This window comes from Anser anser, assembly GCF_964211835.1.
Source record: "Anser anser genome assembly, chromosome: W".
Classification (NCBI taxonomy): Eukaryota; Metazoa; Chordata; class Aves; order Anseriformes; family Anatidae; genus Anser; species Anser anser.
The window spans coordinates 5,307,324-5,328,947 of record NC_139731.1 but is presented as its reverse complement, the minus strand read 5'-3'; the positions used below and the strand labels follow the sequence as shown (position 1 = coordinate 5,328,947).

General features: G+C 46.0%; 1 protein-coding gene across 11 annotated transcripts in view; it reads left to right on the top strand.

The window, feature by feature from the left end:
* Positions 1 to 21,624, top strand: part of LOC310888667 (homer protein homolog 1-like) — a gene marked incomplete at its 5' end in the record, with an annotated part of 224,822 nt that overhangs the window by 73,480 nt on the left and 129,718 nt on the right. For 9 of the 11 annotated variants that reach the window (XR_014576048.1, XR_014576049.1, XM_083815595.1 and 6 more), the window contains one exon: positions 1,651 to 1,807. Coding sequence is in view for 7 of the 11 variants with exons in the window: in XM_083815595.1 (XP_083671721.1) it covers positions 1,651 to 1,807 (157 nt within the window). Of the gene's footprint in view, positions 1 to 1,627; positions 1,808 to 21,624 lie in introns of those variants that run through there. The other 2 variants (XM_083815592.1, XM_083815596.1) reach the window with 2 other exon arrangements.

Genomic DNA, 21,624 nt, shown 5'->3' with positions numbered 1-21,624 from the left:
ATAGGATGTAAGGAAATCACCTCAAGTTCCACCAGGGGAGGTTTAGATTGGATAGTAGGAATAATTTCTTCATGGAGAGGGTGGTCAAGCATCGGAACAGGCTGCCCAGGGAAGTGGTGGAGTTCCTATCCCTGGAGGTATTTAAGAGATGTGTGAATGTGGCGCTTGGGGTCACAGTTTAGCAGTGGACTTGTAGTGTTGGATGGATGGTTGGACTTGATGTTCTTGAAGGTCTTTTCCAACCTTATTGATTCTATATAAATACCTGATGGGAGGGTGCAAAGAACATGGAGCCAGGCTCTTTTCAGTGGTGCCCAGCAACAGGACAAAAGACAATGGGTACTAACTGGAACACGAGATTTCATCTGAACATCAGGAAGCACTTCTTTACTGTGAGAGTGACTGATTGTGGGAGTGGGTTGCCCAGAGAAGTTGTGGAGTATCCCGCCTTGGAGACATTCAAAAGCAGTCTAGACATGGTCCTGGGCAACCTGCTTTATATGTCCCTGCTTGAGCAGCGGGGTTGGACCAGATGACTTTCAGAGGTCCCTTCCAACCTCAACCATTCTGTGATTCCACTGCTTAAAGCAGCTAGTCCTGGCTGCTCTTGCTGCTAAGAAGTAGAGATGTTTCTGAGAATTCACATGTACTCTTTTGTAATGAGGCCAGATCGAAACCCTTTAGCTATGAGTACTCAAAATCTTGTTTTGAATTTTGTTTTTAGTTTAGACGGAAAAATGTATTTAGAACTTACCTCTTACAGGGTGATGAGGGCAGGGATGAAGGATGTGTTTCTTCACATGCTAGAGATGGGAGAAAGAAAAATAGTTTTAAAACCTACGAAGTTAAACCCAACTTAATATTCTGGTATTTCATATCTTTGGTGGGATTTGATGACAATATTCCCTGAACAATAAAGCAATCTATTTGTCAGTAAAATGTAGCTAATTTTATACTGACAACCATCCTAGCGATACAAAAATTTTTTGATTTCTGTGCAATACTTTATATCTTGGTAATATTCATGAAGAATAATAAGTTGTAAATTCTGAAGTGCAGTAATTTTTTTACCTTATATAATTTTATTTGCTAAGCAGTTAACTTTGAACTATGTGTGTTACACGTATTTACTATCGCTGTGAAAAATTCAGGTGTGATGCTACAAAGAGTTTGAGTTTAACATCATATGTTCCTGACCCTAATTAATGTCTGTTTTAGAGTAATTACATTGAATCAGCTAGTTCAATTTCAGATTATGGCCTAAGGTTCATTTGAATAAGCAGAATATTAAAAGATCTGCAGTGCAGAGTGTAATGAAATGAAGTTACATATGTATTACTGCTGGTCAATTTAAAGGGATAGATGGAGGGTGAGGGCTGGGGTGGTGATGGGACAGGGGTGAGTCTATATGGAGATGTCTGTCTTTATCTGATTCTACAGCTAGGTACTGATTTTGCTTTAGAAGGCTTGCATATTGCTTGCATATGTATTTTGATGTGCTTTGCTATATGCAGCAACACATAAAGAAGTTATTAGGAAAATGTATTAAGAAAAGTGGAATGTGTGCATCTCAATGGGTACAAAAGGTAGGTAACGCGTGCAGCAATATTATGTCCCAATTAGATTCATGGCTTTTACTCTGTCCTTCAGGGAACAACCCATCTTCAGCACCCGAGCTCATGTCTTCCACATTGACCCAAACACTAAGAAGAACTGGGTTCCCACCAGCAAGCATGCTGTTACTGTGTCCTACTTCTATGACAGCACAAGAAATGTCTACAGGATAATCAGTTTGGATGGCTCAAAGGTAAGTTTTATTTTAGAGAATTTGTTTGCTGATTGATTTTTACATTTTTTTTCCAGTTTGATGTCCTTCATGTATCTTCTCAGATGCTTTTGTCATTATTTAAGAGATTACTGATGTGTTTAAAGGGTTATATTGTTTCATTAGATGTTTTAAGTGCTCATTGGAAAATATTATTCTCCATGCATTCATATTTACTTTGATAAATCTGTTGCTGAATTTAAGCAATGACCTTTTATTTAATATTGATCAATCTAAAAGGGCATTCCCTGTGATGTACACTAAAAAGTACAAATAGTGTATGTAAGTCAGCACAGGCAAGCAGCAGGAACAACCACAGACCCACAGCTAAAACACAAAGAATAAAATTATTTTCATTACTTTGACAACCGGGGGATCCCCGAAGCAACACCCGGGCAGAGGCACACAAGCGGGGACGCAGGCACCGCTAAGCTTGGTCCATGCTAGAGGATAAAAGGCCTGCTGTTTACACCTGTTTATCAAGGGTTTGTGCAGGCAGTTTTTACCATCATGCTGTGATCCTCACTGTGCTTCTTTGATCTTCTCTGTACCAAGGCCAGGAGCTCAAGAGTGTCCAATAGGGCACGTCCAAGTCTACCAGACACCTATGTTATCTATACACAGATGCGCTACTTGCCAAATACATGGAGCATAAAAAGGAGTAGGTACAATTTACGTGCTTTTCTACATTGCTGCTCTCCAGACTTTACGCCTTCCCAGCTGCAAGGTCACTTGAGCGTATTTACAATCCTCCTCAACAGTCTTCCGTTCTGATCTCATCCTCCTCGCCAATCTTCCGCTTTTAACCCATTCCTCCCAACATATGGTTATAATAACCTGTTTTCATCTCCACATTCAATGATGTATTGTTATCATTGGCTTCAGCGTTATGGAAGACATCTGTTCAGTGCCTATAATCACTCAGTAAGTCCTTCATTACATCATCTTCCAATTTTTACTGTAGAGAATGTGATGATTCCTTCCTAATAAAGCACTGCATAGTAAGCTTTTATCAGAACTCAGTTGGGTTGTGTTTGGGGGAGGGTTATGCTTTTGTTGTTGTCGTTGTTGTTGTTTTTTTTTTTATTAGGAAAGATAATGTGTTGAGCTTCTGTTGTAAGAAACCTTGTTTAAAATATTAATTTAGAAGACTTGGGAAAGTACTTGAGAGTTCTTTGGTTCTACCCCAAGTGGGTATAAAGACAGTAACTTTACAAACAGCACAACAGAAATATATGCAATAAGGACATTAAAGATATGCAAAGTATAATCAAAAGCTATAATCCTTTGAAGAGACTTTCAATTGCAATTTCTGGAGATGTGTCAGTTCATGATGGTTGGAGCTGAAATACTCTGTATAAGCATAGCAGCACTCACAGATTTCTGTCAGAGATCTCTATATGATAATACTTCAGATGATTGAGACTCTGGTATCAAAGCCTACCCGAAATTTTCAAAGTTTAACTCTTACTTTGTTTCTTCCCTTCCAGCCTTCCTTCAAATGTTTTTTTTGGTTTCATCAAATAATTAAAGTAGCTTTTTCTGTGACTGTTTATTAAAAATAAAAAAGCAACCCCCCCACCCCCCCCAAAAAAAAAACAAAAAACACCAAAAACAACAACAAAAACCCACACAAATTTGGGATTGGGACTAGATACTGTATGAAATCAGGGCTACTATTCATAATGTGTATCACCTAAATTGATCTGCACATTTTACAAAATCCTTCTTATGAAATCCGCTGGGGTTCTTCTGCCTTTGTCTACAGCTGCAACTCTTGCAAAGTGGTTGCTGAGTTGCATTGTCAAGCAGTTGTTCATCTATTTATTTACTCTTTTGTCTTCTGCATTTCCTTTGTATTTACAATGCTATTGGCAAGGTATATTGATAATTCAATCTATCACTTTTATTTACTCTCTCTGCTGCAGTCTTAATGTTTTCATCCAAGCATTATGTATCTAAGATCTAGGATCCCAGTCATGATTAAGACTCATTGTTTTAGTTATCACAACACACCTCAGAAACATGCACAGGTGAATAGCCGGGGGGGGGGACCCATGGAAGAACTGTGTTTTTTTTGGCATAATTCACAGATTTTTATTATTATTATAACTACATGTTTTTAACATCTCTGCATATAAAATGTAATATGTACAAAGGGCTAAATATAAATCTAAAGTATTCTTAAGTTCAGAATGCATTCAGATAATCTCTGGTATATGGCATTCAGCTACAATGCCTTATATTGTCTATTGGTCAGACAGAAGTATTACACGGGCAAAGGAGAAAAAAACTATAATGTAATTCTATGGTTTTGAGTTTTGAAATGAAACTCATTAAAGATGATTTTGTTTTTTTTAAACAGATTTTACATTGCAAATGTCTCAATTTTACATGTTGCCAGCTGCCAAAAACATTTGCTGAACTGTGTTGGCTTTGAAGCTCTCATCACTCGGGGGGGATAAATATATGATCCAAACAGGTTTTATTGAAAGCCTCAGTGCTGATGGGGTTTACAGCACCCTGTGGGTTTGTACATTGCAGAGAATGAAATGCATGTGGCTGCTCAGTTGCAGTGGCTCAGGTTGTTGTCCAATAAAAAGTTCGGATTCGTTACCCGGTATGCAATAAGCTAAACTACACACTAGGTCAAGATATTGTTTATTTCAGAATTGCTTAAGTCTGGGTATTAGGTGGTTTCCCACAAAGCTGGCACACCTAAGGATATTCTGTGCCACTTTTTATACAGTCCCTTATTGATTTTACAATCAATACATTTACATCTTTGTACAATTCCCATAGCCTCCAATTGTTTACAGAATTAGCACACTGCTGACGTGACAGAAGCACTCTGCACATCCTCAGAAAGAAAAGATCCCTTGTTGGGCCATGGTCTCCCAGCCTAGGAGCATGATTTTTACTATTATAATAAGGATAGTTCACAGATAGTTCACATTAGAATACTCTTGTTTTTCAGCCAACTATTCATATTACGTTGATTGGTGAAGTATTCAAAGGCATAAGTCAGGATGTTTTCCTCAAGAATATCAACAGAAGGGTCTTCCTGATTAGCAGTTCCTCAGTTAATCATCCTTTGGACATCTCTAAGGCCTGGGTTATCTTGCCCTTTCCTCAAAGTACATATTTGATCTCTTTCACACAAAACAGAGCTAACTATACACTCGTATCATAATTCCCCTCCTTTGAGACTTATCTAACCTCCTAAAGCTAGATGAGTCTCATCTTTTCATTTCAACATTTGATAATTTTGAGCAACATTTAAATGTACACTCTATTAACACTTAGATACAAACAAGGAAAACTGCTGCTGTAATTAGTAGAACTAAAATTTTCTTTACCCACAACTTTAGATCCAGAAACCAAGATGTCAACCATTGCCAGGCTTCAAAAACCCATATGAAGCTATCAATTCAAACTGGGTGTTCTGGCTCCAGGGATTCAAAAGCACTTCTTGATTTCCTTCACTCCCTGGCTTCCTGACTACGCTCAATCAACAAAAGGCTGTTAATGCTTTTATTCCACTCATTTTCTAACTTAAAGAAACTTATGCCTTTACACAGAAAGTGTATGTATATACATACATATATAAGGTAGACACACTAATAGAGATAAACTTCAATTTATACAGTCTAAGACTATAAATTTATAGTCCATTACCTTTGGTGATTTTCAGCTTTGAAGGCCCTGTTATTTCAGTTTTCCATAGCTGTGGAGGAGCAGCTTTCACGCAGGTATAATGAATCCACAAGTCAATCTGTCTAAGTTTCACAGCAGTATTTGTCATTAACAACACCAGATACGTTCCTTTACACTTTTCAGTTAGGGGGTCTTCCCTCCAGGCTTGCAGGTGTCCTGGTTCCAGTTAGGACAGAGTTAATTTTCCCTCATAGTAGCTGGTAGGGTGCTATGTTTTGGATTAGGATGAGAAGAGCGCTGATAACATGCTGATGTTTTAATTGTTGCAGAGCAGTGTTTACACCAGGCCAAGGACTTTTCGGCTTCTCGCTCTGTCCTGCCAGCGAGCAGGCTGGGGGTGCAGCAGGAGCTGGGAGGGGACAGACCCAGGACAGCTGACCCAAACTGGCCAAAGGGGTATTCCATACCATCTGACGTCATGCTAAACAATATATAGGGGTGGCTGGCCGGGGTGGGGGGCCGGCTGCTCGGGGATAGGCTGGGCATCGGTCAGCGGGTGGTGAGCAATTGCATTGTGCATCACTTGTTTTCTTACACATTATTATTATTAATACTATTATCATTATCACTATTATTATTATTATTGTTATTATTATATTCCTGTCTTAATAAACTGTCTTTATCTCAACTCACCGGCTTCACTTTCCCGTTTCTCTCCCCCATCCCAGAGAGGGAGGGGGGAGGGTGAGCGAACGGCTGTGTGGTGTTTAGCCGCCGGCCGGGTTAAACCACAACAGCCCTTTTGGCGCCCAACGTGGGGCTCGAAGGGTTGAGATATCGACAAATTTGACCAGAGTGTGTTAAACTAAAATTGGTATAAGTATTAGACCTGCTTAATAGTTGCTAGTCACGATGTTGATTGCCTTAATCTCCAGTCTGCTGTACCTGTATTCCAAATTGAGTTTTATAGCGCGTTACTTTCTGTATGTGCTCCCTGTTGCACTGTTTATCCTTTCCGGGCCCTGGTTGTTATGGTACTGTGCGGTGTAACAATGGCTTATGAAATGATGAGATTTCTGGTCATGACTCTAACCTGGTATTTGTACTCAGCACTGACGTCGACTCTATACTTTGGAACCCATATCTCGGAAACTATTAGCAATTACACGTATTGCCTGTTTTCGTTAGGGAGCCAATCTGTGAAGGGGACAGGGGAAGACATGTTTCCCTACCTGTTCACTCTCCCTTTCTCCTTCACCACCACCCTCTTATCCCCCGAGTTAGTTACGGTGGTTCTCCGAGATGTTGAATATCCTTGGGATACTCAGACCAGCCTGCTCTTGTTGTTATGTCTCCTGAATGCGCTTCAGGTTTTGTTGAGGGTTAAACAACTACTTAGGAATCTCATCCGGAGATCTGTCTTGAGGCGGGATAGTTGCGAGTGGCAGGGAGTGTGGGAGGATATGGGCAGGTTTCTAGAGCAGTGGTCACCTCCAGTGTTTTGGACATTCACCCCTGAACAACTGCAAAATCCTAAAAAGCTGGCAGAATGCTTGAAAAAAAGGTGTCATGACTCTGGCAGTTCCAAAGTGACACAAATCACTGTGGCGTGCTGGGGTCTGGCTTGTGCCTATCGAGCTGCAATTGATGCTACTAGCAACCTAGCTCCAGCTCCAGCTCCTGCAGCCACTCCAGTTCCAGCTCCTGCAGCCGCTCCAGCCCCTGCAGCTGCTCCAGCTCCAGCTCCAGCTCCTGCAGCCGCTCCGGCCCCTGCAGCTGCTCCAGCTCCAGCTCCTGCAGCCGCTCCAGTTCCAGCTCCTGCAGCCGCTCCAGCTCCTGCAGCCGCTCCAGCTCCTGCAGCCGCTCCAGCTCCTGCACCCGCTCCAGCTCCAGCTCCTGCAGCCGCTCCAGCTCCTGCAGCCGCTCCAGCTCCTGCAGCCACTCCAGCTCCAGCTCCTGCAGCCGCTCCAGCTCCAGCTCCTGCAGCCGCTCCAGCTCCTGCAGCCGCTCCGGCTCCTGCAGCCGCTCCAGCTCCAGCCCCTGCAGCCGCTCCAGCTCCTGCAGCCGCTCCAGTTCCAGCCCCTGCAGCCGCTCCAGCTCCAGCTCCAGCTCCTGCAGCCGCTCCAGCCCCTGGAGCTGCTCCAGCTCCAGCTCCTGCAGCCGCTCCAGCCCCTGCAGCTGCTCCAGCTCCAGCTCCTGCAGCCACTCCAGCTCCTGCAGCCACTCCAGCCCCTGCAGCAGCTCCAGCTCCTGCAGCTGCTCCCACTCCTGTGTCTGGGTTAGAGAAACGAGCTGTAGCATTGCAAGTTGCCCCTGTAGACAAGGTGAAAAAATGGTATAGAGGCGCAGGTCGTTTAGAACGCAGACAGTCTTCTGCTAAGTCTGGGCATAGTGAAGACGAGGCTGGGCCATCAAAGGTGCAGGAGACTGAAGATGAGGATGAGGATGTCGAAAAATCAACAGTAACTACCCGGACTCTATACCAGCGTGAGCTACGAGATGTGCGAAAAGATTTTGGTCGCTGTATAGGCGAGCAGCTTGTCACCTGGCTGCTCCGGTGCTGGGACACGGGAGCCAATTATGTGGAATTAGAGGGCAAGGAAGCCAGGCGGCTGGGATCCCTTGCTAGGGACGCGTGCATTGACAAAGCAATTGGAGATGGAGCACGATCTCGCAGCCTCTGGAGGCGTCTCCTGTCAGCTGTGCAGGAAAGGTATCCCTTCAAGGAAGAACTTGTATGTCTACCAGGCAAATGGACCACCATGGAGAAGGGAATTCAGTACCTGAGGGAATTGGCCGTACGGGAAGTAATTTATAAGGACCTAGACGACGCACAAACATCCGCAGATCCAGATGCAGTCCGGTGTACACTACCCATGTGGCGGAAGTTTGTACAGAGTGCACCATCATCATATGCCAGCTCATTGGCAATACTAGCCTGGAAAGCGGAGGAGATACCCCCAGTGAATGAAGTGACTAAAATACTCTGGCAGTACAAAGGAAATCTCTCCTCTTCCCTACAGGCCTGTGTCTCAGCTGTGGAGAAACTCTCTGAAGAGGTCCACCAACTTAAAGAGAATTTATCTTCCCCTCCACCTGAACGAACCAGTGTCCACCAGCTAAAAGAGAATGCTTTGGAGAAACTTTCTGAAAAGATCCACCAACTTGAAGAAAGATTATCTTCCCCTTCACCTGAACGAACCAGTGTCCACCAGCTAAAAGAGAATACTTTGGAGAAACTTTCTGAAAAGATCCACCAACTTGAAGAGAGATTATTTTCCTCCCCACCTGTACAAACCAGTGTCTCAGCTATTAGGGGTAAACGTTCATCCATGCAAGGAAGACAATATGGTGGGCACACACACCGCGCCACCCTGTGGTTTTACCTACGTGACCATGGAGAGGACATGAGAAAATGGGATGGAAAATCTACTGCGACCCTAGAGGCACGGGTACGTGAATTGCAAAAGAAAACAATTGGGAAAAAGGGGTTCTCTGAAAAGTTTGCTGCTCCAACTTCCAGCAGGCAGTCCTTTAGACACAGAAACGAAGATTCTGACCAGGACTAGAGGGGCCCTGCCTCCAGCCAGGGGGAGGAAAGGGACAATCGAGTTTATTGGACTGTGTGGATTCGATGGCCTGGCACGTCAGACGCACAGAAGTATAAGGCTTTGGTAGACACCGGTGCACAATGTACTCTAATGCCATCAAGCTATAAAGGGCCAGAGCCCATCAGTATTTATGGTGTGACGGGGGGATCCCAGCAGTTAACTGTATTGGAGGCTGAAGTGAGTCTAACCGGTAATGAGTGGCAAAAGCACCGTATTGTGACTGGCCCAGATGCTCCGTGCATCCTTGGCATAGACTATCTTAGAAGAGGATATTTCAAGGACCCAAAAGGGTTCCGCTGGGCTTTTGGCATAGCTGCCTTGGAGACAGAGGACATTAAACAGTTGTCTACCTTGCCTGGTCTCTCAGAGGACCCTTCTGTTGTGGGGTTGCTGAGGGTTGAAGAACAGCAAGTGCCAATAATCGCTACCACAACTGTGCACCGGCGGCAATATCGCACCAACCGAGACTCCCTGATTCCCATCCATAAGCTAATTCGTCAACTGGAGAGCCAAGGAGTGATCAGCAAGACTCATTCACCTTTTAATAGTCCCATATGGCCAGTGCGAAAGTCTAATGGTGAGTGGAGACTAACAGTGGACTATCGTGGCCTGAACGAAGTCACGCCACCACTGAGTGCTGCAGTGCCGGACATGCTAGAACTCCAGTATGAACTGGAATCAAAGGCAGCCAAGTGGTATGCCACAATTGATATCGCTAATGCATTTTTCTCCATCCCTCTAGCAGCAGAGTGCAGGCCACAGTTTGCTTTCACTTGGAGGGGAGTCCAATATACTTGGAATCGGCTGCCCCAGGGGTGGAAACACAGCCCTACCATTTGCCATGGACTGATCCAGTCTGCGCTGGAGCAGGGGGAAGCTCCTGAACACCTGCAGTACATCGATGACATCATTGTGTGGGGTGACACAGCACAGGAAGTTTTCGAGAAAGGGAAGAAAATAGTCCAAATCCTTCTGAAGGCCGGTTTTGCCATAAAACAGAATAAAGTTAAAGGACCTGCACGAGAGATCCAGTTTTTAGGAATAAAATGGCAAGATGGACGTCGTCAAATCCCAATGGATGTGATCAACAAGATAACAGCTATGTCTCCACCAACTAGCAAAAAAGAAACACAAACTTTCCTAGGTGTCGTGGGGTTTTGGAGAATGCATATTCCAAATTACAGTCTGATTGTAAACCCGCTCTACCAAGTAACCCGTAAGAAGAATGCTTTTGAATGGGGCCCTGAGCAACGACAAGCCTTTGAACAAATTAAGCAGGAAATAGTTCATGCAGTAGCCCTCGGGCCAGTCCGAACAGGACCAGATGTAAAGAATGTGCTCTACACCGCAGCCGGGGAGAATGGTCCCACCTGGAGCCTCTGGCAGAAAGAACCTGGGGAAACTCGAGGTCGACCCCTGGGGTTTTGGAGTCGGGGATACAGAGGATCTGAGGCCCGCTATACTCCAACGGAAAAGGAGATATTGGCAGCATATGAAGGAGTTCGATCTGCTCCGGAAGTGGTCGGTACTGAAGCGCAGCTCCTCCTGGCACCCCGACTGCCGGTACTAGGCTGGATGTTCAAAGGAAGGGTCCCCTCTACGCATCATGCAACTGATGCTACATGGAGCAAGTGGGTTGCACTGATTACTCAGCGGGCTCGAATAGGAAACCCCAGTCGCCCAGGAATCTTGGAGGTGATTATGGACTGGCCAGAAGGCAAATACTTTGGGATATCATCAGAGGAGGAGGTGGTTCGTGCTGAAGAAGCCCCCCTGTACAACAAGCTACTGGAAAATGAGAAGAAATATGCCTTGTTCACTGACGGGTCCTGTCGTATTGTGGGAAAGCATCGGAGATGGAAAGCTGCTGTATGGAGTCCTACACGACGAGTTGCAGAAGCTGCTGAGGGAGAAGGTGAATCGAGTCAGTTTGCAGAAGTGAAAGCCATTCAGCTGGCTTTAGATATTGCTGAACGAGAAAAGTGGCCAGTTCTCTATCTCTATACTGATTCATGGATGGTAGCAAATGCCCTGTGGGGGTGGTTACAGCAATGGAAGCAGAACAACTGGGAGCGCAGGGGCAAGCCCATCTGGGCTGCGGCATTGTGGCAAGATATTGCTGCCCGGGTAGAGAACCTGGTTGTAAAGGTACGCCACGAAGATGCTCATGTGCCCAAGAATCGGGCTACTGAAGAACATCAAAACAACCAGCAGGTGGATCAGGCTGCTAAGATTGAAGTGGCTCAGGTGGACCTGGACTGGCAACATAAAGGTGAATTATCTATAGCCCGATGGGCCCATGACACCTCAGGCCATCAAGGTAGAGATGCAACCTACAGATGGGCTCGTGATCGAGGGGTGGACCTGACCATGGACACTATAGCACAGGTTATTCATGACTGGGAAACATGTGCTGCAATCAAGCAAGCCAAGCAGTGAAAGCCTCTTTGGTATGGAGGACGATGGCTGAAATATAAATATGGAGAGGCCTGGCAGATTGATTACATCACACTCCCTCAAACCCGCAACGGCAAGCGCCATGTACTTACAATGGTGGAAGCAACCACCGGATGGCTGGAAACATATCCGGTGCCCCATGCCACCGCCCGGAACACTATCCTGGGCCTTGAAAAGCAAGTCCTATGGCGACATGGCACCCCAGAGAGAATTGAGTCAGACAACGGGACTCATTTCCGAAACAACCTTAGAGACACTTGGGCCAAAGAACATGGTATTGAGTGGGTGTATCACATCCCCTATCATGCACCAGCCTCTGGAAAAGTTGACCGATACAATGGACTGTTGAAGACTACACTGAAAGCAATGGGTGCTGGGACATTCAAAAATTGGGATACACATTTGGCAAAGGCCACCTGGTTAGTCAATACCAGGGGATCTGCCAACCGAGCTGGACCTGCCCAATCAAACCTGTTACGCACTGTAGAAGGGGATAAAGTTCCTGTAGTGCACGTAAGAAACATGCTGGGTAGAACAGTCTGGGCTACTCCTGCCTCAGGAAAAGGCAAACCCATTCGTGGAATTGCTTTTGCTCAGGGACCTGGATGCACTTGGTGGGTAATGCAAAAGAATGGGGAGGTCCGGTGTGTACCTCAAGGGGATTTGATACTGGGTGAGAATAGCCCATGAGTTGAATTGTAGTATGTTAATTATTATATAATACTGTATGTCATCACTACCATGATTGCTATATATCATAGATGAAAATGGTGATTAATTAGAATGTATTGGAAAGAGTGTAACCTAAGCATGACATAAATGGTATGGAATAAGGGGTGGATATCTGTCCTGGTTCCAGTTAGGACAGAGTTAATTTTCCCTCATAGTAGCTGGTAGGGTGCTATGTTTTGGATTAGGATGAGAAGAGCGCTGATAACATGCTGATGTTTTAATTGTTGCAGAGCAGTGTTTACACCAGGCCAAGGACTTTTCGGCTTCTCGCTCTGTCCTGCCAGCGAGCAGGCTGGGGGTGCAGCAGGAGCTGGGAGGGGACAGACCCAGGACAGCTGACCCAAACTGGCCAAAGGGGTATTCCATACCATCTGACGTCATGCTAAACAATATATAGGGGTGGCTGGCCGGGGTGGGGGGCCGGCTGCTCGGGGATAGGCTGGGCATCGGTCAGCGGGTGGTGAGCAATTGCATTGTGCATCACTTGTTTTCTTACACATTATTATTATTAATACTATTATCATTATCACTATTATTATTATTATTGTTATTATTATATTCCTGTCTTAATAAACTGTCTTTATCTCAACTCACAGGCTTCACTTTCCCGTTTCTCTCCCCCATCCCAGAGAGGGAGGGGGGAGGGTGAGTGAACGGCTGTTTGGTGTTTAGCTGCCAGCCGGGTTAAACCACAACAGCAGGTAAACTCGATCTCCAGGAGAAAGGGAGTGAACCAGTGCATCCACCGGAATCAGCGCCCTTAATAGTATGTATCTATGGATGAGACCCAAAGTTTTTGCTGAAGACAAATGGAAAACTGTAAGTGTTTGATTCCCAGTTACATCCATCTGATCAGGTTTCCCAATCAACTTTATAGTGTAGGGTTTCCCATACAATATTTCAAATGGGCTTATATTTGAGACCTGGGAGTTATCCGGACTCTAAGTAAAACTACTGGGAAAACCTCTGTCCACTTTAGCTGGGTTTCCTGGCACAACTTTCTTATTTGGCCTTTCAGCGCTTGGTTCATCCTTTCTACCTCACCACAAGATTATGGCCTCCATGGGGGTTTGCTGCCACAAAGTGAGGCCCCCTGTCAAGCCCCCTATCAGGTACTCCAAATCACAGAATCATAGAATGGCTCGTGCTGTAAGGGACCTTTAAAGACCATCTAGTTCCACCTCCCCTGCCATGAGCAGGGATCCCACCAACTAGATCAGGTGCCCCAGGGCCTCATCTAACCTGGTCTTGAACACCTCCACAGATGGGGCATCCACAACCTCTCTGGGAAACCTGTTCCACTGCCTCACCACCCTCACAGTGAAAAATTTCCTCCTAACATCTAATCTGAGTCTCCCCTCTTTTAGCTTAAAACCATCCCCCCTTGTCCTGTCATTATCTGACTGAGCAAAAAGTTGCCCTCCATCTTTTTTACAAGCCCCCTTTAAGTACTGAAAAGCTGCAATGAGGTCTCCACGGAGCCTTCTCTTCTCCAGGGTGAACAACCGCAGCTAGCTCTCTCAGCCTTTCTTCATAGGAGAGGTGCTCCAGCCTCTTGATCATATTTGTGGTCCTCCTCTGGACCTGTTCTAACTGATCAATACCCATCTTTTCCTGGGGGCTCCAGACCTGGACGCAGTACTCCAAGTGGGGCCTCACAAGGGCAGAGGAGAGGGGGACAATCACCTCCCTTGAACTGCTGGCCACGCCTCTTTTGATGCAGCCCAGGATGCAGTTTGCCTTCTGGGCTGCAAGAGCTCACTGCTGGCTCATGTCAAGCTCTTTGTCCACCAGAACCCCCAAGATCTTCTCTGCAGGGCTGCTCCCAATGAGTTCTTCTCCCAGTCTGTACTCCTGTTTGGGATTGCCCTGACCCAGGTGCAGCATCTTGCATGTAGACTTTCTGAGCCTCATTAGCTTCACATGGGCCCACTTCTCAGACTTTTCCAGGTCCCTTTGGATGGCATCCCTTCCTTCTCTTGTATCAACTGCACCACTCAGCTTGGTGTCATCTGCAAACTTGCTGAGGATGCACTTGATCCCACTATGTTGTTAATAATGATATTAGACAATACCAGTCCCAAGATGGACACCTGAGGGATACCACTCATCACTAGCCACCACCTGGACCCCCTTGACCACAACTCTCTGTGTGTGGACATCCAGCCAATTCCTTATCTACTTCAAATACACATCGCTCCAATTTGGAGACCAGGATGTCATGTGGGACTGTGTCAAAGGCCTTACAGAAGTCCAGGTAGATGACATCGGTTGGTCTTCCCTTATTGACTGATGCAGTCACTCCATCACAGAAGGCCACAAGATTGGTCAGGCACGATTTGCCCTTGGTGAAGCCGTGCTGGCTGTCTCGGATCACCTCTTTGATTTTCATGTGCCCTGACATTGCTTCCAGGAGGATCTGTTCCATGATCTTCCCAGGAACAGAGGTGAGGCTCACCTGTCTGTAGCTCTCCAGGTCTTCCTTTCTGCCCTTTTTAAGAATGGGAGTGATGTTTCCCTTTTTCCAGTCACCAGGGACTTCACCTGACTGCCAGGACTTTTCAAATATTATGGAGAGAGGCTTGGGAACTACATCAGCCACTTCCCTCAGGACACTGGGATGCATGTCATCAGGCCCCGTAGACTTGTACCTGTTCAGTTTCATTATGTGGTCTCGAACCTGCTCTTTTCTTACACTGGGAGGGACTTTGCTCCCACAGCCCCTGACTAGAGGTTCAGGGACTCAAGAGACGTTGGAAGCCTGACTGCCAGTGAAGACTGAAGCAAAGACGTTGTTGAGTACCACAGCCTTCTCCATGTCTGTGGTTACTAGATCACCTTTCTCGTTTATCAGAGGGGGTACACTCTCCTTGGCCTTTCCTTTCTGGCCAATGTACCTATGGAATCTCTTCTTGTTATTTTTTGCATCCATTACCAATTTTAGTTTCATATGTGGCTTAGCTTTCCTTATCTTATCTCTGCACATACAGATGGCATCCCTGTACCCTTCCCAGGACATATGTCCCTGCTTCCACTGGAATCTTGGGATTTTTTCTTTCAGTAGATACTGTACTACTTTCAGTAGATACTGTCCAGAGATGGGCTACAAAGATGGTGAAGAGCCTAGAGAGGAAGATATACGAGGAGCGGCTGAGGTAACTTGTTTTGTTCAGCCTGGAAAAGAGGAGGTTGAGGAGAGACCTCATCGCGGTCTACAGCTTCCTCATGAGGGGGAGTGGAGGGGCAGGCGCCAATCTTTTCTCTTTAGTGACCAGCAACAGGACCCGAGGGAATGAAGTCAAGCTGTGACAGGGGAGGTTCAGGCTGGATATCAGGAAAAGGCTCTTCACCGAGAGGGTGATCACACATTGGAACAGGCTCCCCAGGGATGTAGTCATGACACCAAGCCTGTAGAATTTTCAGAAGCCTTTGGACTATGCTCTCAGTCATATGGTTTGAGTTTTTGGGTAGACCTGTGTGGAGCCAGGAGTTGGACTCAATGATCCTTGTGGGTCCCTTCCAACTTGGGATATTCTATGATTTTTATGATTTACTTCTCTGATTTAATTGGTTCAACACAAGAAAGCTTTGGACCAATGTCCTGGTTTCAGTTAGGACAGAGTTAAGTTTCCTCCTAGTAGCTGGTAGGGTGCTATGTTTTGGATTAGGCCACCTGGTTAGTCAATACCAGGGGATCTGCCAACCGAGCTGGACCTGCCCAATCAAACCTGTTACGCACTGTAGAAGGGGATAAAGTTCCTGTAGTGCACGTAAGAAACATGCTGGGTAAAACAGTCTGGGCTACTCCTGCCTCAGGAAAAGGCAAACCCATTCGTGGAATTGCTTTTGCTCAGGGACCTGGATGTACTTGGTGGGTAATACAAAAGAATGGGGAGGTCCGGTGTGTACCTCAAGGGGATTTGATACTGGGTGAGAATAGCCCATGAGTTGAATTGTAGTATGTTAATTATTATATAATACTGTATGTCATCACTACCATGATTGCTATATATCATAGATGAAAATGGTGATTAATTAGAATGTATTGGAAAGAGTGTAACCTGAGCATGACATAAATGGTATGGAATAAGGGGTGGATATCTGTCCTGGTTCCAGTTAGGACAGAGTTAATTTTCCCTCATAGTAGCTGGTAGGGTGCTATGTTTTGGATTAGGATGAGAAGAGCGCTGATAACATGCTGATGTTTTAATTGTTGCAGAGCAGTGTTTACACCAGGCCAAGGACTTTTCGGCTTCTCGCTCTGTCCTGCCAGCGAGCAGGCTGGGGGTGCAGCAGGAGCTGGGAGGGGACAGACCCAGGACAGCTGACCCAAACTGGCCAAAGGGGTATTCCATACCATCTGACGTCATGCTAAACAATATATAGGGGTGGCTAGTCGGGGTGGGGGGCCAGCCGCTCAGGGATAGGCTGGGCATCGGTCAGCGGGTGGTGAGCAATTGCATTGTGCATCACTTGTTTCATACACATTAGTATTAGTAGTACTATTATTATTATTATTGTTATTATTATTTTCCTGTCTTAATAAACTGTCTTTATCTCAACTCACAGGCTTCACTTTTCCCATTTCTCTCCCCCATCCCAGAGAGGGAGGGGGGAGGGTGAGCGAACGGCTGTGTGGTGTTTAGCTGCCAGCCGGGTTAAACCACAACAACCAACCAGAAAAGATATCCACAAATAAAAGGAGATATCTATATTGATTACACCTGGATAACTCAGAAAAATCGATTTGCCAGTAGTCACCAGGAATCATTCTTTTTCACCTCGACAGGAGGAACTTTTATCTGTATTTTAGGATTGTTAAGACAAAGCTCAATTTTAAAAATTTTTTTTTTTTCAATTAGTAACATCCACGCTCCAGTAGCATACCTCCTGACATTATCTACTAGAGCTTCAGCTCCCACCTAGTTTTACTGGTTCCGCTGATTTCGCTCTCCCGAGTTTCACAGTTGCCCATGCAAATGGTACTACTTCATCCTTGATCGCAGTCCGTACTTGATTCTATTAATCTCCCGAAGTATCTTCAAAGTTTTCCTGTAGCAAATATGCTTGTGCCTGCCAGGCATTATTTTCAGGAATATGTACTTGGATTTTTCCTTTCTCAAAGGTTATCGGGCACCCAGTTTATTTAATAGGTCTCGTCCTAACAGAGGCAAAGGACATTCCATCAAGTATAAAAATTCATGAGTCAATACTAATTTTCCAATTTCACATTTAATTGGTTGCAAAAAGGGTTTAACCTCTCGCTTTCCCATGGCCCCAATCACTAGCATAGAGAATTTACTCAGTGGTCCCTTGCAACTGTTTACTACCAAATAAGTGGTTCTTGTATCTACTAAAAATATTATAATCTCATTCCCCACCTTTACTGGAGCCAGGGGCTCTGCTGGGGCCATAGATGATTCTACCCCGGTCCCCTTCAGTTCGAGTCTTCCATGCCAGTCATTAACAAGCCCACTTCAGGAACATTTGTTAATTTTGGCTCTTTGGATTAGTGCACTTTTGGACATTCGTTCCTCCAGTGCCCCTCTTCCCAAAAATATGCACACTGATTTAATCCCAATGAATAAGATGGGTGAGGGGGAGATATTATATATCTCCCTCATCCTCTTCCTATGCCTTGATTTCCCATCATCCTGCCTCTTCCTCCTTTTTGAAATCTTTTACTACGTGACAACATTTGGGCTTGAACCATAGCTGTTGCAAGCAAACTTCCTCGCATTTTTGCATTCTTCGGTTTCTCTTTTTATCTTTCCTTCTTCTCTACTTCATCTTGATTATTATATACCTCATTAGCTATCTCAATTAATTGGGAAACAAACATTCCTGAAACTCCCTCTAACTCTCTGCAACTTCTTCCAAATATAAGGGGCTGATTGTGCCATAAACAGCATATTAAAAATGTTTTTTTATTTGCCTCATCATCAGAATTTAAATCTGTCCATTTCCTAGCTACTTCACATAATCTTTCATAAAATGCTGATGGGTCCTCATTAGGACCCTGAGTTACTTGATATAATTTAGAAATATTCTTAGGCTTCAGTACTCCATGCTTACTTCCATACAAAATTAACTGATGATTTATTATTTTTTTTACAAGCATTTTACCTCCGTCTGTATTTGGATCCCAAGGAGGTTCTTGTTCTGGCATTAACCTCTCCGTCCCTTCCCTGACATTAATTCTCCTGTTTTCCTGCCTTCTTTAACACCAAACGTCTCTCTTCTGACATTCAACAAAACATGCATGTCTTTCCAGTCAGGACTGTGATTAAGCACAATCATTTGAAATACTCAGTTCATTTCTCAGGATTTTATTGGAAGGACACAGCTGACTCTTTCCAATTTATTAAGCCAGAAGATGAAAATGTACTTCTACAAAAAACGGTAATCCCTGGAGTCCTACCTCTTCCTGAAGTGGGGACTGAATTGCTACCGGATTTCATGCCTTCATTCTCCCCGTGACTGGACTAAATCCTACTTCCCCCCTAAAGCCTTTACTTCCCTGCCTTTCATCTACAATACTTCCTCGATCTGAATCTTTTTCATTGTGTACCAAAAGCTGGACATCTTCTTTTTCACCATGTTCAGTCAGCTCCAGGGCAGACGTGTTCTGCAGTGGAGCAGGGGATCGAGGCGGGCAGGGCTTTTTTCCTGCATAGAGGCTACTCGAGGCAACCGAGGGAGCAGCTAGGACACGGCAGCCCTCGCGAGGGCAGCTGACCAGGCGCTTGCGAAGCCAGCAGCGCCCCCTCCTCTGCCGTACAAAGGCGGCCCCTAGGGAGGGAAAGCGACCAGGAGCGCGGTGAACAGGATGGGCGAACAAAAACAGGACGGGTGTAGCGTGGCAGTTTGCGCGGCAGTTCGTGCAGGCAGGGTGAGCAGGGAGGGCGCTCTCACCGCTTGTTTTCCAACGGTGGTTGTAACCTGCTTGTGAAGAGTCCAGCCATGGTATCCACCCGACAGAAAGCCGTGGCCTCTGCATCCCTTGTGGCCTCTCCAGCCACAGCTACCGATGTGGCTACCCAGACACAGGTCTCGGGGAAACACGCAGCCATCCAGGTCTTGGGCTGCTGGGTGTGCCTGAGTCTTCTGTCAGTGTCTGACAGCAGCAGTGGGTATGCCTGTGGGAGGTGTGCCCAGGTTGAAGAATTGCTCAGCCTGCTGGCAGAGCTTTGGGAGGAGGTGAGTAGGCTGAGGAGCATCAGGGAGTTAGAGAGGGAAATTGACTCTACCCTCTCTGAGACAGACTCATGAGCCAGCCACTACACAAAAGACAAAGGTTCCCCCAACCCACCAGGCAGTAGGAGGGGACCTAGGACAAGAGGGGGAATGGAAGCAGGTTTCTGCTTGAGGCGGTAGGCGAGCACTTTCCCTGCCTACCTCACCTTCCCAGCTACCTTTACGCAACAGGTATGAGGCTCTAGAACTTGACAGTCAAGCAAACAATGATGCAGACAAAAGCCCATAACAATTGGAAGGGGTGCCTAAGGCTAGGTAACCTACCCCCTGCATCACTACATCCTCTATCAAGAAGGAAAGGAGAGTTATCGTCATAGGGGACTCCCTTCTGACAGGGACAGTGGGCCTGATTTGCCGTCTGGACCCAACCCACAGGGAAGTCTGCTGCCTCCCTGGGGCTCGTGTAAGAGACATTGCCAGGAAAGTCACTCAGCTGGTATGGCCCACTGACTACTATCCGTTACTGTTTTTTCAAGCTGGTAATGACAAGGTAGCAAGGAAAAGTCCAAGGGTGATCAAAAGGGACTTTAGGGCTTTGGGGCGACTGGTTAAAGGATTAGGGGCACAGGTCATGTCCTTCCTGTAGCAGGAATCAACATCAACAGGCAGACTCGGCTCATCAATATGTGGCTCTGAGACTGCTGCCGTGGGCAGAACTTCGGGTTTCTTGATCACGGGAAGGTCTACGTGGTACCAGGTCTGCTGGCACCAGGTGGGATGCACCTCTCTCAGAGGGGGAAAAGGATTTTTGCCCAGGAGTTAGCAGGGCTGATAGATAGGGATTTAAACTAGAGTCGAAGGGGGAAAGAGAGAAAACCAGGCCCGCCGGTGATAAGCTATGGGATGGCATGCCAGAGTCAGAGGGACTGTGTGCTAGTGAGGTCCTTCAGTTTGCTCCACAAGGTGCTGCATACAATGAGGCGCATTTGAAGTGCTTCTACACAAACACACGCAGCATGAGGAATAAACTGGATGAGATAGAAATCTTGGCCCAGTCCCACAGCTACATCATCGGCATAAGCAAAACCTGGTGGGATGGGTCCTGTGACTGACTGTTGTGTTGCAATAGATGGTTGCAGGATCCTCAGGAGGGACAGGCAGGGCAGGCGAGGCGGTGGGGTGGCAATGTATGTAAAGGAGGGACTGGGCTGTGTGGAGCTTGCAGTTGGTGATGGCAAAGTTGAGAGCCTCTGGGTAAGGATTAAGGGACAAACAAATAAAGGGGATGTCGTTGTGGGAGTCTATTACAGACCACCCGGCCAGGATGAAGACACCAATGAATTATTCTCTGAGGAACTAAGAAATATCTCAAGATCAACTGCCCTTGTCCTTATGGAGGACTTCAACTTGCCAGGTGTTAACTCTCAATATCACATGGCCGACACAAGCAGGTCCAGGAGGTTCATAAAGCACCTCGATGATAACGTCTTGGTGCAGGTGCTAAGGGAGCCAACTAGGAAAGGTGCCCTCCTAGATCTGTTGCTTGAGAACAGAGTCTTGTGGGGGACGTGGCAATTGGCAGCCGTCTTGGTCATAGTGACCATGAAGCAGTTGAGTTTAAAATATTTGGTGACAGGAGGAAAACTGCCACCAACACTTCAGCCCTAGCTATGGGGAGAGCAGACCTCAGGCTGCTCACGGAACTAGTTAGTAAGGTCCCCTGGGAAGCTGCTTCTGAAGGAGCTGGTGTCCATCAGTTCTGGTCATTCTTTAAGCACTGCCTCCTAAAAGCACAGGATCAGGCAATTCCAAAATATCGGAAGTCAAGCAGGCGGGGCAAAAGGCTGGCTTGGCTTCTTCTGGAGCTTAGGCAGAAAAAGAAAGCATATGGCTGCTGGAAGCAGGGTCAGGTAACGTGGAAGGACTACAAGGACACTGTTTGCCTTTGTAGGGAGAAAATTTGTGCAGCCAAAGCCCAACTAGAATTGAAGCTGGTCAGGTCTCTGGGAGAAAATAAAAAGGGCTTTTTAAAATAGGTGAACAGAAAAAGGAGGACCAGAGAAAACATACGTCCACTACTTGATGGGGATGGTCACCTCACAGACAAGGACATAGGCAAAGCGGAGACGTTTAATGCCTTCTTTG